Genomic DNA, 17,985 nt, shown 5'->3' with positions numbered 1-17,985 from the left:
GACAGGTTGGAGGCCTTAATCCAGCAGCCAGGAGGGAGGAGGCGTGTCTATTCTTTTCAGGTATTTGTCTGTGGCCACAAACCCACTGAGTGGTTGAATCAACCCCTTATAGGTTTCTGCTGTGACCGAGTCATCACTGAGCTATCCCGGCCCTTTGACCGATTTAATCCCAAAAAACAACTACGTGCTTTGTTTTTCTTTGGGGAGATGAAATATAATATCAAATACTTGCTACCCCGGCGGGCCATATGAGCAACAAAATAACGGAAGTGCGGAGGATTTCATTTCAAATGAATTGTTTCTAATACACTTCGAAGGGTTCTTTGGTCATTCTAATCACAATCTAAACCCATCAAGATATCAAGTAGTCCCACTGGTCAACACAGTAAAAACAACTGAAGATCATGGAGAGACGCATTTTCTTCCTCTTCCTAGTAACAGCTCTCTTTTCGTTGTTGTTTGCCGCAAAACAAACCTTCAGGGACGTTATGCCTAGGTATTTGTCTGTGGCCACAAACCCACTGAGTGGTTGAATCAACCCCTTATAGGTTTCTGCTGTGACCGAGTCATCACTGAGCTATCCCGGCCCTTTGACCGATTTAATCCCAAAAAACAACTACGTGCTTTGTTTTTCTTTGGGGAGATGAAATATAATATCAAATACTTGCTACCCCGGCGGGCCATATGAGCAACAAAATAACGGAAGTGCGGAGGATTTCATTTCAAATGAATTGTTTCTAATACACTTCGAAGGGTTCTTTGGTCATTCTAATCACAATCTAAACCCATCAAGATATCAAGTAGTCCCACTGGTCAACACAGTAAAAACAACTGAAGATCATGGAGAGACGCATTTTCTTCCTCTTCCTAGTAACAGCTCTCTTTTCGTTGTTGTTTGCCGCAAAACAAACCTTCAGGGACGTTATGCCTTCGCTGCATTTCACCCGCGAAGCTCTGTTAGATTTTTCGCGTGGGTCCCAACAAACCGTGGATATTAACCTAATGCCAAAGAATAAAACGAAGCTGGTCAATAAAAAATATTTTATACGAAATAACAGTTGTGGAGGAATTCAAGAATGCGTCGCGAGCTTCGTAAAACTTGTGGAACTAACTGAAGAAAATGGTGAAAATGAAAGCAACAAAACGGAGTTCGATGAATATTTCACTTTACAACCTGAAGATATTGATAATTTCCTTGATCATCCAACGAGAAAGAACTTGCCGAGGGAAGTAATAGTCAAAGTCCAAGCGGGCCGGGAAAATGCTCGAAGACGGTTAGTACTCATCTCATTTAATGAAACAACAATTGTCAACTCGACGAAACGCGAAGTTTACAGACCACGTACTTCGCCCTCGAACAAATTTATGAAAGCACTGAAAGATGTGGAGTTAGCCTTGGTGAATGCAAACGCATATGCCGTTAGGTTCAGCCATGATACCCTACCTAAACTAAAAGCGCTTGTCGAGAGAGCTATCCAGAGAAACAACCATAAATACGCAAGACAGGTAAGGACAGTGACGCGCTATATCTGAAACGTAACAAACAAGGACACATTAGTTCCAAGAACTATTGATAGTTCCAAGAACTATAGTTTTCCTTGTAATAAACTGGTTGGTAAAGGCAACGTGATATGTGCGATCTAATTTTCATTACATCAGTTCTCTCAGCTCCACAAGCGCAGAGCTACCATTTAACAGGGCGCCCTGATTTAACTCTCCCGCATTCGCCCCAGGTAAGGGAATCAATGGATTCCAGAATCCCGGAAAATTTTGCTTTTGGAATCCGGAATCCTTGGCTTTGGACTCCGGAATACAGCTCAAGGAATACGGAACGGAATCCAGAGTCCACAGTTAGGAAATCAGAATGCAAGACTGTCTTGGTTTACCTTACATGGGGGAGCAGAAACGAAATGGTGTTTTCCTAACACGCTTAATTAGAATATTTATCTCCGCATCTTTGCGGCAGGCATATGAAAGTTACTTTATTACAAAGAAAGTAACTTTTAACGTGTAAGCTTCCCTTTTGGTCAAGTTTGAGGTCTAGAATTTTCAATATTAGAGAGCATTGGATTAGACTACCACCACAGCTCTGAGAGGTATTAGTACTGATATTGGAACGATATATTGAGAGGGACTCCCATCTGAAAAGAAGGGATGCTTGTCTTAATATATCAGAATAAATGGCCTGAGCTGGGCGTGCCTCAAGCCTTATTTGACCCCTAAAAGGTTATATTCTAAAAAAGACAGCCAAGTAAGAGTCGATACTGTACTTAGTATGTAATTTTAATTGCGATCAGATTAAGACATTCAGTGCGATCAAATATTGCTTTCTTAATACTTCTCTCTTCTTTACTAACACCTCTAAGCGTTACCAGTATGGGAAAGCATATTGGCGTTGCGTGACTTACTTACGAGTCGACGAGCTTCTCATCTCTTCCATGTGGAATGGGAGCCCCCTTCCCCCGGGAGCCAATTGCATAACGGACGAAACAGCTGTAACAGGGTTGAATTCCAAACTTGAAATCATACTTAGTCTCAGACACGTATTCTGAAGATTCTTCAGGCATATCAAAACATATTTCCACCATTTTTCCAGATCGTGGGACGGATCATGTATTTACTCAGCACCAAGCCAAGACCCCAGGGACGCACAAAGAGAAGCTTCACGAATGAGGGAAGTGATTTCCTTCGCAGCCTTCGGAAAAGGGTCGGAAGAGTCGCATTTGATAGCTTTATGGCAGTACAAGGCGATGTGTCTTTGATGTTTGTCATAGATAGTACAGGAAGTATGAGGGATGAAATCCAAGCAGCTAAAAACATCGCCAAGGACATCATCAATTACAACCGGAAAGTGCCCATCAAGGAATACATTCTGTCACCTTTTAATGACCCTTATCCGTGTAAGAAAAACAGAAATTTAAGCAGACATCCTGGGGAGTCTCAGTTGTTTACGCTTTATGCAAATTCTGCAAATTCAGCAAATTCTTCCACAGAAAGAATGGGAAGAAAATAATCGGGCTATTTGGTCTGCCCGTGTGGATCCCCTATATAGATCTTATTCCATAACTGAATCGCTCTCATGTTATTTTTACTACCAAATTAAAATAGCAGGATTTCCATAACCATACACTTGTAAGTGATTGGGCATAATTCTTTTGTTTTCCAGTCTTGAGATCTTTGTAAATACGTTCCTTCAGATGCTGTCTTTAGCAGAGAGCGTATTCAAATTACGTCACGGAGGCCATATTGGTGTTCCAAAACAATGAAACGGCGGCCATTTTGGTATACCAAGAAAATCCTGTGGGATTTGAACTCTTTCCTTATATAAATGTTTTCTTTTGTTCCAGTAAATTTGCATAGAGGCTGCCCACCTAAGTGAATACTCTCTACTACAGCTCCTGAAGAAAGATATTTTAAGAGTCAAAACCCTGTTTAAGCTGCGTTGACAGACACATTAATTCTTTCCCCACTTCTCAGAGATTTATGTTAGTCCTTATGACTTACTTCGCAGATCCATCAAGAGAAGACCCAGTTGTTGTTAAATCCGAAACAGAAGCTGGGGATTTTGAAAAAGAAATAAAGAAGCTGAAGGCCTTTGGAGGAGGGGACTGCCCAGAGTATACATTTGAGGGAATCCGTGGAGCACTTGCTAAGCTAACTTTTGATGGTTCTCCTATGTACGTATTCACTGATGCAGGACCAAAAGACGCAACAAAGGCGACGATTGAGGAAGTAAAGATGATGGCTGAAGTCCATGATGTTGCTATCAACTTTTTGGCATCAGGTTTAGTAGATTTTTTTGTGATCTACTGCAGTACTTGCGGTAACCACTAAAAGCGGGCAGTAATTTGTCTCCAAGTTGTGTTGTACTTGCAACATCGGACCTGAAGTCTAAAGGCCGATGTTTTAGGGATTGGCCGTGCCCTCGCGTCATAATGGCCGAGGGGGGGTACTCCCCAATACTGGTCTATACGGTGAGGCTCCGCCCGAAACGCAACCTTTTTTAGGCTTTAGGTATATGAAACGACAGGGATTTTGCTCAATGAGTTAAAGTATGTGAAAAGGTAGGAAAATCTGTCATTTCGTTTCGTATAAAGGCCCAGTAGGGATAGCAAATACATTTTATGGCTGTGAAAGGTAGAGAAAACGTTCTGTTTTTGTAATTTATTCCTATTTAAAAGACAGTGTATTTATAGCAGTTAAAAGGGATGCAAAAAGTTCTAAACGAGGTTTGTGAAAATGGTACCATTTGTCAATAGAAGGGATACAAAGGGATACCTTGTTGGTTGAAAATGGTACATAAAAGGGTGAGGGGTTGGACGTCGGAGCGGAGCCTCCCCGTATAAAACTTTGTTGAGTAACCCCCCCCCCCCTCCCTGGGGAGACTAGCATCCCAACCAGGGCGGGGAAATTAAAGTAGTATTGCCCCTCTTGGAGCAGTATGACTGGTGAAGCAAGGACTTGAAGGCCCCTCTAGTAGACCATGAGCGATTTTAACTTACCCTACCATTATTCAAACTTTAACTTCTCAAAATCTCTCTTAGGTCTTTGTAATTATGCAGGCGACGAGGTACATGCACGAGATCCAAAAGACCTTCATCCAGCTTTCCTGAAACTGGCCGAAAGTACTTCTGGTCTGGCCATAGTGTTTCAAACCAGGAAGGAGTTGGAGCAAATGAGCAATTGGACAATTGGGATGATGGAGGGCGATAGTATCATATTCCTTGGGTCAACTTTGCCAGACAGGAGCAAAAGAAGCCTAGCTGGAGAATCTGCTAACCGTCAATATCGGATTCCGGTGGATGATTCAATCGAAAAAATGTCCTTGACCATTTACACCGTTGAGGAAGGTACTACAGTTTCTGACGCATACGTACCCTCTAATACATTAGAGAGATTAAGAATTACATTTACGGCAAAGGTGAACGTCAGATTCGAGATGACAATTTTTCAAAACAAAAGATAAGAAGTTAAAACTGAACTTTTTGAACTAGCTCTCATGGATGAAACCGGAGTGAAACTATTTAATATTAATAAACAGTTAACGATAAGTAAAGAACAAATTCAGTTACGTGGTACAAACTGGCGTTTGCCGTTTGCCGTAATAACGTGATTATATATCTCTCTATTATACTCACCGTAAACTGAGGAAATGAATTAAAAAGGAAACAAGACAAACTCGTATAGCAAATACTACTAAAAATTTTGCCCAAAACTAATAAATGTCGAAGAGGTTAGCTTTGAAGACCTTTGAATGGTTAAACCATAATTTAGCCCAGGGACTGAAAACATAGAACTCACCGAAGTCTCCAAAAGGAAGATTGATATTTTTATGTTGACGGTGGTAGTCAATCAATCAAAATAAAAAAAATATCTTAAACCACGTCGAACCAAAAAAATCCTTTGGTTCTTAAAAGAAGACATTTATACCGTGTACTTTTTTAAAATTAAACCAGGCTTGCGCTGAAATAACCTTATCTTGTTGTCCTTACAGGCACTGGGATTACCTTAAAAGACTCAGACAACGTCAATATAACAACTGGAATACTTAGCCTTTCACATCTCACTATATACGAGATCATCAATCCCAAGCGAGGAGCCTGGACCCTAACCGTACCTGGCAGTAGTGGCGGGCACGAAATCTTGGTCATGTCAAGCACGACGAAGTTACACTTTGAGCATTACTTTTTAGTTGCATTGCCTTGGGGCAGAAGACACACTGTTGAAGTCCCCATATCAAATCCAGTTCCTGGTGAGTTAAACAATCTTTTTGACAGGGGAGGGGAGAGAATTGACACGGAGCTTTGCCCTGGGTTTATTTCAGTCTTACAACGCTTCGCGGATCGGGGATCGGCGGGGAGTCGCGGGGTTTCAACCCCGCTAAATACACCCATTAGGTCACAATGTGTTTTTTAAGAAATAGACTTAGTTCTTAGACTAGTCTTCTACAAGTCCGACGACCCTTTGATAAGTTGTTAAAAGCGACTGAAGCGAGCTTCAATGAGAACCATTCCAGTCAGCGGCCAGCCACTCCAGTAACGGGCACCATATGGATTTCCGCATGCCGAGGGTGTCCGCTATGTATTAATGAAGTGCCTTCTCAGCGAACCTGCTTTGCTACCATGCATTTACCCCTTAGCTTCTATCTGACTGACCATCGATCTGTTTTTTTTTGTATTTTGTGATTTTCGTTTTGTTACCACAAGGTTTCATTTTTTCATGTAGGCAAGGTGAACAAAATAATTATTTCTTTGGCCGGATCAGAAAAAGTTGACAACACTTCCTTAAGACTGCAACTTATAACCACAAAGGGAGACCACATCATTGATGTCACGCTTCAACAACAATCTCAAAGCCATTTTATCGCCAGGTTTAATCCAAAAGCACTTGCAAGGTCATTCAAGCTCAAGCTAAAGGGAACAACAAGGAGTGGTTACCAATTTGAAAGAATTTCCCGCCAAACGGTCAAACCAGCCACCGCTGTATTAAGGGGCAGATACGCAAGCAATGATTTCACACTCCCTCTTGGAAGAACCACGTTTATCCATTTTCAACTATGTAACTTTGGAACCACTGATACTTTCGACGTTGTTGTCGTAAAAGACGTACTTAGCTACGTGTTACCACGTCGCGTGACTCCTAAAAGCGTAATAAAAGGGCGCTGCGTGATTATCTCTGTTTACGCAAAAGCTACTGATCATCAGGACGTGGGAAAGACAGATACTGTTTTTGTCATGCTTAAAGGTCGACGCTCTCGCCTTTTTGTCTCACAGACAGTTCATTTGCTCGTTGACAATTGAAACTAACGAAACTTCGTAGAATACTGGTCGTCAGCCCTTAAAGAGTGCAATTACAGAAGAGCAGTTAGCATAAATAAGTCAGTGCTCTTGCAATTACATTTGAATTCTCATTAGCATCATTTAAATAGTCGATGGGTTATGTAGAATTAGGACCAGCCGAATGCACCAATCAAGTTGTTCAATATCGCTATTAATGCAAATCTCAATCTAGCAACTTGAAAACTTTCGCTACGCGTAATACTAGGGCGACTGAAGATACATAGTAATACCAATCAGTGCACCTCAGAATATATACTGAAACTGAGGACAGATAATTGTGGGATTTAGCTATAATTAACTTTCTCCAAGATACGTCGCATTTGCGTATCATATACCATGAATATCCTGTAAAGACCTCCGCCACTTTTTTGTTTTGTTTTGTTTTTCAATTTGGTGTTGTTTTCTGTTAAGCATGTTTGGAGGAGGTGTAACCTTCCATACATTCTCTCTAACGTGGTCGCGCTAAAATCTTATTTAAAAAGCGAAACGAAAATAGAGCCTGATCCCAGGTTAGAGGAGGCGTAGAGAGATGGACTTGTCTACTAGCATATAAATGAGAAAAAAAGAAAGCACTTACCGTAGCCAGTGATCGGTGTTGGCCTAGGTGACTTAGTTGTACCGTGGATACAGGTCATGATAGGGGTTACTAAGTTGTACCTTAGATCCATGCACACGGAGAGTCACATTTATGAAAAGGTTATTTAGTTTTTTGTTGTTGCTGTTGTTGTTAATTTGAGTAGCAGAATGGGGAGGGGAACTTCAGGGCTTCACTAAAGATCACTTCGGTGAGAAAGTCTCATGGCTGGTAAAACATTCTTAAAGTCATTAAACAATATCGATATTGTACCATTATTATTAATATTGTACCATTATTATTACAAAATATAGGCAGATTTTATTTACTGGAGGTGGCTTGCTGACACACGATTGACAAGTAGTACACGTTGGTAACTAAGAGAGAGAATTTTTATTTTTTTGCGTTCTTATCATTGACTGTTATTACTCTATGCGTTTTGCACTTGCTTTGTAGAATTCCTAAGAAAGAAGTTGTAAGGCACATCACGAACGACTTATCCACTTTGAGTACATCCTATTCCAGCATAACATCTTTCCCGAGGTTTTCTTTCCGCATTACTTGTTTCTAGGCCTGTCACCTGTGCATTAAACAGTTCCTGGTGAAAGGATGACAGGAGAACAGGTTATGAGCTTTGTGGCAAACTTGCAGCGTAATCCAGAAGCCTTCCTGTTCAGTGGTGGATCCAGGAAAGGGCCCGTCCCCCCCTCCCCTCCCTCCCCCCCTGCCCCCTCCCCCCCTCTCCCCTCCCCCCCTCCCCCCCCTCCCCTTATATTTAGACCAAACTCTGGACCGAAGAGCCCAAAAAAGGTTTTGGAGACTGCCCCCACCGGCCCATTATCTCTAGGTCTGGATCCGGCACTGCTGTTACATGATAGCTACTAAAATAGTGGCAAAATCAGCTTGCATCTAAACATCTTTTGCATCTATACGTGGACACGTAACGAAAAAACATGCTGTAATTGGGTGAAAACATAACATTTGGAAGGGAGTTGGACGAAGGTTCATTGAAGTACAAGGATAGTTGGTTTATACGCCTATTTGGCCATGGAAACACTGAGACGTCATAGATCTGGATTTTTTTATGAATTTATTTGAAATATACGGAAACAGGCCGCACGGTAAAAAAGGTAAAGTTCTTTACTAGCCTCATCTCCAGGGTCTTCTCGTTTTCCAATGTCGGCACCCCCGTACTGATATGGGGCCTGTCGCTACCATATTAAAAAACGAGACGGCGAAATCACAATTACTTTTTCGTTTAAAATCTCTCTCTATGTTAGGAGTACCTGGTCGGACAATAGCTTCAGCCGATGCAGAATTGCTTTCCCTCTTTGGCTTTGCCCTGCCAACACGACGCATGCTCCAAGAAGAACAAACGCTATTAAAAAGAGCAGATTTCGGTTCATCTTGCTTCGAAGAATGAAGCTACCTGTATAAATAAAATAGTTTGAACACTGAATCGGGTGGTACTGCACATTTCCTGTGTTCTGGAAGTATTTGATGGTAAACGTACAAGATTAAGGAGAAGAAAATGACCATGCACAAATTTAAAAAAAAGCACTCTAAAATGCGCGCTTAAAATATGAACGGCAAGACCGTAACAACCTCATGTAATATAATTACACTAAAAAAATTAATGTATAAAATATGGCAACATTTTCTGGATCGAACAGTATATTACTCGGTGTCTGATGTGAAAAACCAGTCGTAGTTTTACTGTACGGCGTACAGCGCATTATGGTTGACGTTCCTGAAAAGCTCTCTAGTAACGTTTCACTCGAAAATGATTAAAATTAAATTTGAAAAAGAAAAACCTGATAACCATTTTTAGACTATAAGATGGTACATGGACAGAGAAAACACCACCGACAAGGTTTGTTTTAACTGGCCACATGTCACATGATTTCTACCTAGAATCAAAATCACATCATTACAACTAGAATTACCTGGGCTTAGGCTATGGAGAAGTAAGTTAAATGTTCTGTTACAGTCAGTTAAAATTGCTCTCTTGATCATAAGCGGCCTTGAGCAATTTCTCAGTCTTAACTAACCTGTTTGCGTCTTAAATAATGAGACCAACTGTCGAATAAAAATTAATTACAATGTAATAACAGAGAATTGATTGCTTCATATTTCCTGTTCTTTTTTTGTTGAAAGCCGTTGCCGTATTAAGGAAGACTTTATTGACTTTGCAGCCTAAATATTTAACTCTGTCAGCGTTCTAAAATGAAAAGCAAGTCAATTTTGATCTTTTGAATTTATTCCAAACTTGTTTTTAATCATGTGCAGAGATTTCGTCAGGAATTATTACAAAACGCGGATTTTCATGATCAGACGAGAAAAACTCGCGAGTTTCCTAACACTCGGGTTATCCAACTTCATTGTTCTCTTAATTTAGTTTTTAGTTGTAGGCTTTTTCCAGAGAATTTTAGCCATCGTTCGGCACTTTCATCAAAATCAAAAACTCGAAAAAACAGAATGGGGACGTTAAGTCTTCAGTCAGTGAGTTATTGCTGGAAAACGAAATGAGTTCCGTAGCAACGGAGGAAAAGTTTAATAACTTTCAGTGTTGTGCGATACTTAGCCGAAATAAAGCTTATTGCCGCATTATCCCGAAGAAATGTTATGTTGCTTAGTTACAAAATCACATCGCCAAGAGATCAAAGATGCCCGTTGAAATAATGTTTTGTTGCAGCCAATCTTTTCCCATTTAGAATTTCTGTGGCCCAAGTACCTTAAAGAAAATTTTCGGTAACTTTTATATATGTGAGTGAAAGAGGGTCGAGTCCGGTCAGAAAGAACACTTACTTCGTGTTAGAGTCGTTGTCACTGTTTTTTTTTTTTTTTTTTTTTTTTTTTTTGGTAAAAGAAATCACGACAAAGGAGACAATAGAGACGAAGAGTTTTATTAACTTTGACGTGTATCCTTTCATGATGCCTGACACTAGAAAACGACAGTGATATAAGATCCTCTAAACCAGTATGACCATAATTTTTTATTCATGTCGTGATTACTGATCTGGTAGGTGTTAACTGATTCTCAACATTTTATAGACTTCTCCAGTACGCGAAACGGAAATGAAAAGTATACATTCTGTTTGTCAAATAATCGGCTCATTACTTCCGTAATCTAAAAACATAAAGATACTTAGCCTCCCCGCAGACGTCCTTTGGGGTTCGTTTGTCACGCATTCATTCCCTGGTAAACGAACCCCAAAGGACGTCTGCGGGGAGGCTAAAAGATACTTAGTAAAAGCAGAATTCTACAGTCTTAAACTTTTTATTATCGATTTTTAAAGGGGTAAGGCTCCAAACGTTCGTTACCTTGATTGGCAGCTGATCACAATCAGTCTCTTTCTAAGACAAACGGCAACTCTAAAATCGTAGGTTTCCTGTGACTCTTTCCCAGGTTTTACTCGGCCTACACCCCTTGGTCTAATATAAACATGGCGATCTTTTGATCGTCTTTTCTTGAAAATCGTCACTCTAAAATTATCCAGAGAAGATTAATTGCATACTAAGATCGTTGACCCTTAAAGAATCGAAGGTAAGGAACGGGAAAATTACATTTTCTAATGTCTTTTGAATGAAATCGAGCTGTTTAATTGCCCGAACAAGTCACGAATTTGTTCAGTCGGATCAATTTTCGTTTACCAAAACGCGGCTCCTTTTAGCTTTCGGGAGACCATCACCAGCTAAAGTTTAATTTTAACCTTGCTTGATTTCAGGGACATGGGGTGCTGCTTAGACTTCGAAATCGTGGGAAAAGCAGTCTGTATTATTCTATTAATACTACAGGGCGCCATTTTGGATGTTTATCTTGTCGAACATCATGATACAAACTCGCTGGGATTCGTCGCAACTGATATCATCGTTGTTGCTATTTGGATTGGAGTTATGTTCCTAGCTAAAAGAAAATTCCTTTCCAAGTTGAAAAAGGTTCGAAGAAGATTCAAAAAGGAGAAGGTCGACGGCCGTGATAAAGACCCAGGAGATTACGCAGACGAGATTCCGTATGTTTTCATCGCGTGGTTTGCCTATGTAGCGATCACCCTGGTACCTGAAGTAGCGGTGATTTTTAAACGCTTCGCAGATCAGCTTGGCGATGCTAAGGTATTTGGTCAGAATATACTTAAGATTGCACTGTGTATCACGCCAATGCTGTTCCTTCTGCTGGTGAATTCACACCACGATTCTAAACCCTATTCTCAAAGAAAAGTCTACATTGACAAGGTCTCTGCTGGAGTAACACTGGATCTCCTCGACAGCATCGACATCTTGGAAATCTTGTTCATGGATGACATAGAGCTGAAACTTCCAGTTGGACTGGAAAATGCTATCATTGTTTTTGCATGCATCAACTTTTTTCTACCAACTCTTGCATTACTAGAATTAAGTGCTATTGTCAAAGGTCAAGTTCGCTCTGCCTCCTTCAAGGTCATGTACTCAATTTCCTACATTCTTTTGATCAATATTCCTTTAGGAGCGATTAGAATTATTCTTTGGACACAATACAATCAAGATGTGTCGGTTTTTATCGGCAAGAATGCCATTGCTTCGGCCATTTATGCCTTTGATATTTACGAATCCTTGGGACCTGAGAAACCAAAACAGTGTCCTACTTGTGAAAAGCATTTTGCACCAGATGCGATTGATGGCCACAAGAATCGTTGTGGCACCGTTGCGCAAGAGAGAGATGATGCTAATATTGCATTGGATTCTCTGTTGTAAGAATTTGGGTCTACAAAGTGTGATACACTGTAAATGGACAATGGCAATAATATTATCTAAAGCTGCCTCTGTACTTTTTCTGTTTCCAGAGGTAAATTTATAGCAAGAGCTACATAATACATTTTACCTGCTCTTAGCACATGTTGCTGTGGAGGTATAAACTGCTCCAAGACAGATCAAAGTTTTGAGAGAAGTAGCCCTGGAATAAGAGCTGTTTTTAATGTCAGAACTGTTGATAATATATCAGTAATGATAGAAATGCATTGGTGCAAGTTTTAATCCTGGTGAATACATGAGAAAGATTTTTTTCAAGAAGTGACACAGGTGGCTCGGAAGAAAAAAAGCCAGTGCTCCCAACAAGAGTCAAACCTACCACCTTCTGGGTACTAGTCCAGATGCTCAACCACTACACTTCAGGCCCGGAGGAGGGGTGGCGGGGGGGGGGCACTTGGGTATTTTTTGGGTGGGTATGTGCCGCCCTTGAATAATTTCAAATGGCTGCTTACAAAACTGGAGCTTTTGTGCGTTCGAAATATTATACCCCATTCTAGAAAACGCCTCTGAAATGGATACCCCGTTCTAAATCAGGAGCTGCAAAATCACGACCCCGTTGGGCGGCACATACCCGTATAGGTAATGTATGGGAGTACCCCCCCCCCCCCCCCGAGCTTCAGGAGACTTGTTGGAGCTAAGACCATTAAACTAGTTTCATGTTGCCAACATCCTGCATACTGCCAGGACTGGAATGCTGTTGTGCAATGATAGAAATGTGATGGTGAATTTTACAGTGCACCCTCTGTAACCGGGGCCACTTAAACAAAGTTGACCAATCAGATTATAGGAAAATAACAGTATATTCCAAGGAAGTCAGTTCTGGGCCAATCAGCAGTGCGTAAAAAACAATAAGTTACTCGCAGCACAAAATTTAATATGGATAGCAGTATTTCAGGAAGACAAAATGTTTCACCAGACAATGTTTCTATTTGAACCTTTGCATACAACATCCATGAGATATATTTCTTTGACATGAGCTGTTATTTTGTCATCTACCAGCAATTTCCTTGCTTCTATTGCAGTGCTTTGCATTAACATGAGACCGCAAGTCTAAAATATATATTAACTATTGTTGAAGTTTTTCGCTTCCATTACTCACTCCAACGGACCTCTCGGGAAACAAATGCTTTCTAAAGGTCACGTCTGTAGGTTGTAATTGGTTGACTTTGATCCAGATTTATTTTTTTACATGGTAAATATGATTGACAACTAACTTTCTTGGAATGTATCATTATTTTCCTGAAATCCAATTGGTCAACTTTGTCTAGGTGGCCCCAGTTATTGTAGTCGCACTGTAAGCCTGGTGATTACATGAAAATTTTTTTCAGTTAGTGACACAGCCAGCATTCCTAGCAGTGCAGTCCAGTCCTGTTAAGGATGTGTACTATTGTAGTTTCTTGTAAATATGGAAAATTCAGCAGTATATTTTCAAGCTTTTATTGAAAGACAATCAAGAAGTTAGCATCATTTTGATAGGGATACGCTCAGGGTTTTAAAATGGCAGTTGATGCTTACTTCATTGTCACTTTTTTCTGCTGAATGTGTAGTAATGTACATTAACCCTTTTAGTCCCAATAGTGACCAAGATCAATTTTCTCCTAACAATATCCATACACTGTCAAGCGATACGTTATGAGAATAAATAAAATGATCACCCTAGAGAAACTGCCTTGATCTATTATCAAATTCTCTCAACTAATTCTTTAAGGAAATGTATGGAGATCAGTTTGGAGAATTGGTATGTGGATACTGGGGCTTAAAGGGTTAAGTAATGATTATTGCTGGAGGCCATTAGGCCTGTTCTATTCCAAGCCCAATAATTTGCCCTGAGTTATGGCCTGGATGGACTTCAGGGCCCAGTTGTCCGAAGGCTGATTAGCGCTTAACCCGGGTTAAATTTAACCCGGGTTTCCTTTTCTTGTGCTCAAAAGCATTTTCTCAGATAATTTCCTCTGTTATTTTTAGAGCTTCCAATCATCAACTTGTAGACAAAAAGAATTAAAACTAAAGTGCTCTTCAAGCTTTCAAATCTGAATTCAAATCTCATACTAACCCTGGGTTATCTTAACCCAGCTTTGAACAACTCAGCCCAGGAGGAGTTCTTAACCAGGGAGGGAGGGATAGGTGTAAAAATACATAGGTAATATATTAATTTTGTTGTGGAGATATTATTTTTGAAAAAAAGCTCAGTTCATTGCATGCGTTGATAATTATGTTTTTTTTTTCAAAGGTTGGATGACATATATAGGAATTTTAGTAAATGAGGTTTTTGTTTTAAGTACCTTTTTTTTCTCAGTCAAACCATTATAGGCTCAGTGGTCGTAACTGTTTAACATGTTCTTTAGAATTTTTTTTTTTTTTTTACATTTTGTGAAAACATAGCTGTTGCTTCAATAAACTAGGCTTTTTGAGAGAATAAAACTCTTCTTTGCTTTAAAATATTCCCTGTATTGTTTCAGAATAGTATTATATTGCAAGCTGGGTCAATATTAAAGTGACTAGATTTTTATGGCCTTTGTGTTATGTAAGTATGCCTAAAGATTCTTTACTGTATCCTTGGGATTTGAACCCAACCGAGACAATGGCCGGACTTAAGTCTTGCACCAGCACATTATCAAGGGCAAAAATGTGAGGAAACAACAACAAGGGGAATGCTTTAATATAGTAAAAATGTAAAGTTTGTAGCCAAAAAAAAAACAAAACCGAACTTTCAAAGGTCCAAAATAGGTCATTCATCACGGGATTAATTTTATCGTGCTTAACTTTCCTAAACCCGATTCCATAAACCATAGTTTTCAATCATAAGATTATTTTGGCATGTGTGATACAAAGACTATTTAAACTGAGCATGTGTAAACAACTTCAAGTGTATAATGAGAATTCTTTGATTTCACGCGACACTGATTCAATCAAACAAATTGGACTTATTGTTTGTTGCGTTTTTAAAAACGTAATTTCAGTGTCACCTTCATGCTTGGCGGTTTTTAGCACCCGTGATTCTTATGCCAACAAAACAGATCTCGCCGCCTATTAAATTAACTCACTACAAAGTTCTTTATATTTGAAAAGTCGATAGACTATTTAATAGTGGAATGCGGTAAACTAAACTAAGTAGAGGTAGGGCATCATTGCAGCAATCACAGTCCCGAGCACACTGACGCGAGCAGTAAAATATCAGATATCCGCGCTTTCCTTAGACTGTGAGCAGTCTCTCTTTTTCTTCAGATTTAGTTTAAGGAGTGCATGCGCGTGAGAGCGTCGAGCCGCGGAACGCGAGAAACAAGGGCGGCAGCCCTTTCCCTCGACAGGCTAAAACAGAAAGAGACTGCTCGTAGTCTACGCTTGATATCACATAGCCTGCTTGGCAGGCGTTAAAAAGGGAAAAAAAGATGCTCCGGCTTCCCCTCCCTCATTTCTTCAACTCTTTAAGCCCTAATATCCAAATACAAATTCTGCAGACTGATCTCTATACATTTCCTAGACTACGAGCAGTCTCTTTTTTTCCTGGTCCGTCGAGCAAAACGCCCAAGGCACGACAATGACCACGCGCGTGACTGAAGGGGCGAGACGGGAGAGGCACGCGCGTGCACTCCCCTTACTAAATGGAATTAGTAGAGAGAATTTGTCTACTTATTAAAGCCTTTCCCATCAGGTGATCATTTCATTGATTCTCACAACATTTTCTCTAGATTATGTATGGATATCGTTAAAAGAAAATTGACTTTGGTCGCTCTTAGGACTTGGAGAGTTAGCGTCTGCCTGACAAGCTAGATTACCGGTATATCATAATGTAAAAAGTGACCTTACTTTCTTGTTCGGTTTACATCTTAACATTTATAATTAATCACAGACGCAATTGCACTTCACGGTTTATAGGCAACTTCCATTATACGCTCTCCCAAGGTTGTGAAATTTTTTTGCACGAACTTTTTTTGTGCTTTTTCGAACTTTCTCATAGAAAATATACAGACCACATCGATCAATCAACTTCTTAACGGCGTCTACACAAACTTGACTTGACACATTTTTATTAACTAGCTTCTGATTATTTTATTTGCTGATCATGAAATCCAGTAGATTGCTATTCAAATGGGATAATTGGCATTAGCCAAAAAAAATAATAATAAAAGGATAGTGAAGCCAATCTCTGTCAAATTAAGTGATACATAAGTGATAGTGGTCTTGCAACACGGACAGCACGCAGATTCGGTACACACGCGAGCAGAATAAAAATCATCAAAAATTTCCACAACGCACAGAAAGAAAGCTGAAAGGATTGTTAGTAACGAGCCGAAAAAGGCGTGATATTAGTTACTTGATAAACGATAGCTGATTCCAGTTTTCAACAAAAAGCGGCCAATCTGGATAAAATGTCTGTAAAATTTGGCTTGCTACATCGAATATAATTAGGACAATCCATGAGCTTCAAATCTACTCAAAGCTCATCTATACAACCTAACTGTTTATTTTAAAAGAGTAGGAGGTGGAGTTTTTATTGTTCTTTCTTTGCAACTTTTTAACCAATACCGAAGTGAGACAAATCTACTTTTAAGTAAGTTAAACAATTACACTAATTTCTTTTCAAATCCATTCAATTTTTCAAACAATAGATTTACGAATAGCACGCGTTCCTCAAACAAATAAATAGAGGAACTAACGATTCTTAAACCACTCAATACCGTATCTAAAGCAAACGTGCAAGCTCCATAAACTCTGTTAAACGACTGAATATGTGTTCCCTGGAAACTGCAACGCGACAGTTAAACTTCGACGAGCCAAGAATTCGCCGAAAGGAAACCGAGTATCCCCGAGTGCCCATTTGGAAACATAAGAAAGGCCGTCGACTTGACTTCGGAGTAGCCGACCCTTCAGTGTTGCTCAACTGTCCTGGTAAGCAAAAAAAAATAATGTTTCCTTGAAATGTGTCTTTTGGACTAGAAATTAGCATTCAGAGAAAAGTAAGTCAAAATGCCGTGTCTGCGTTATTACGAGAGTAGAATTCTGTTTGAATTCCTGAAATTTATTTTGGAATTTTTCACTCAAGTCGGTAAGAGCGTTTGGATTTGCGTAGGTAGAAGCATTTGCTTTTGCGCGATTCATATTCTTACTAACTTAACTGTTCACTCGTTGCAGATCTTTTACCAGACCGAACTGACCGGCTAAAACACCTTGACAGAATCATCTATACCAATTATCAGAAATCTCAGCTTGAGGCTGTCTTCGGCAAGAACAAGTTTCCAGATCGAAAGCAGAGAGTTGCCTTGGCAGCAAGAATCGATGTTCCTGTTGAGAAAATCACGGTATGTCTGAAATTTCTTGCCTTGTTAGTCTTTCGATCCACGGCAATTTTCCCGAAACCCACGAACGTCAAAACTTGTATAATGAAACTTACTCCCTAATCTACTTGATTTGGGCGTCGTTATAGGTTCTAGAATGAAGTGACACTAGGTTTAATTTTTCGGCTAGACATTCAAATAAGACGTGCCACTTTGATTAGAGGCTATAGAACACCATTTTTTGTTTGTACAGGTCATAATCCAATACGTTTCTAACATTCTTTTATTTTCATTGTAGACATGGTTTTCTAATCGCCGTCAGAGGTACAGAAGGGAGAAGGCACGTGCTGGACTCCACCCGGTTCTGCCCGCTTCACTGTTGGTTCGGTCTTCCTACCACAAAACATCCCAGGAGATCAGCAGCTTCCCCGAGCAGCCTGTACATCGGCTGGTACCAGAGAAAAAGTTTCCGTCGCAAAGTTACCCGATGGATGCTCCGCTGTTGCCATAC

At 40.0% G+C, this 17,985-nt stretch overlaps 3 protein-coding genes and 1 long non-coding RNA gene across 4 annotated transcripts; 3 read left to right on the top strand and 1 right to left on the bottom strand.

Moving 5' to 3' along the window:
- Window positions 1–781: 781 nt before the first annotated feature.
- Window positions 782–3,091, top strand: LOC140923290 (uncharacterized). Its single transcript, XM_073373384.1, has 2 exons — window positions 782–1,506; window positions 2,597–3,091. Exons 1-2 carry the CDS (start codon window positions 841–843, stop codon window positions 3,011–3,013), a joined length of 1,083 nt encoding a protein of 360 aa, XP_073229485.1. The 5' UTR covers window positions 782–840; the 3' UTR covers window positions 3,014–3,091.
- A 19-nt stretch (window positions 3,092–3,110) lies between these two features.
- Window positions 3,111–7,746, top strand: LOC140923288 (uncharacterized). The gene is made up of 5 exons (XM_073373383.1): window positions 3,111–3,132; window positions 3,512–3,784; window positions 4,545–4,850; window positions 5,495–5,752; window positions 6,226–7,746. The coding sequence occupies exons 2-5, from the start codon at window positions 3,676–3,678 to the stop codon at window positions 6,798–6,800; spliced, it is 1,248 nt and encodes a 415-aa protein (XP_073229484.1). The 5' UTR covers window positions 3,111–3,132; window positions 3,512–3,675; the 3' UTR covers window positions 6,801–7,746.
- Window positions 7,747–7,784: 38 nt separating this feature from the next.
- LOC140923289 (uncharacterized) lies at window positions 7,785–9,459 on the bottom strand. Its single transcript, XR_012164146.1, has 3 exons — window positions 9,360–9,459; window positions 8,700–8,842; window positions 7,785–8,011 (listed from the first exon to the last, which is right to left on the bottom strand). It is a non-coding gene; the product is annotated as an uncharacterized lncRNA (long non-coding RNA).
- Window positions 9,460–10,836: 1,377 nt separating this feature from the next.
- On the top strand, window positions 10,837–12,168 carry LOC140922946 (transmembrane protein 121B-like). Its single transcript, XM_073372995.1, has 2 exons — window positions 10,837–10,960; window positions 11,142–12,168. Exon 2 carries the CDS (start codon window positions 11,146–11,148, stop codon window positions 12,142–12,144), a length of 999 nt encoding a protein of 332 aa, XP_073229096.1. The 5' UTR covers window positions 10,837–10,960; window positions 11,142–11,145; the 3' UTR covers window positions 12,145–12,168.
- The last annotated feature ends 5,817 nt before the right edge of the window (window positions 12,169–17,985 follow it).

This window comes from Porites lutea, chromosome 13 (assembly GCF_958299795.1).
Source record: "Porites lutea chromosome 13, jaPorLute2.1, whole genome shotgun sequence".
NCBI lineage: Eukaryota > Metazoa > Cnidaria > Anthozoa > Scleractinia > Poritidae > Porites > Porites lutea.
The sequence above is the reverse complement of the archived record's forward strand: the minus strand, read 5'-3'. Positions and strand labels throughout refer to the sequence as shown.

Coding starts and splice junctions, on each gene's coding strand:
- LOC140923288 (XM_073373383.1), top strand. CDS start 3,676: ATGTACGTATTCACTGATGCAGGACCAAAAGACGCAACAAAGGCGACG. Junction 3,785..4,544: donor TATCAACTTTTTGGCATCAG/GTTTAGTAGATT, acceptor AATCTCTCTTAG/GTCTTTGTAATTATGCAGGC. Junction 5,753..6,225: donor CATATCAAATCCAGTTCCTG/GTGAGTTAAACA, acceptor TTTTTCATGTAG/GCAAGGTGAACAAAATAATT.
- LOC140922946 (XM_073372995.1), top strand. CDS start 11,146: ATGGGGTGCTGCTTAGACTTCGAAATCGTGGGAAAAGCAGTCTGTATT.
- LOC140923290 (XM_073373384.1), top strand. CDS start 841: ATGGAGAGACGCATTTTCTTCCTCTTCCTAGTAACAGCTCTCTTTTCG. Junction 1,507..2,596: donor ACCATAAATACGCAAGACAG/GTAAGGACAGTG, acceptor CCATTTTTCCAG/ATCGTGGGACGGATCATGTA.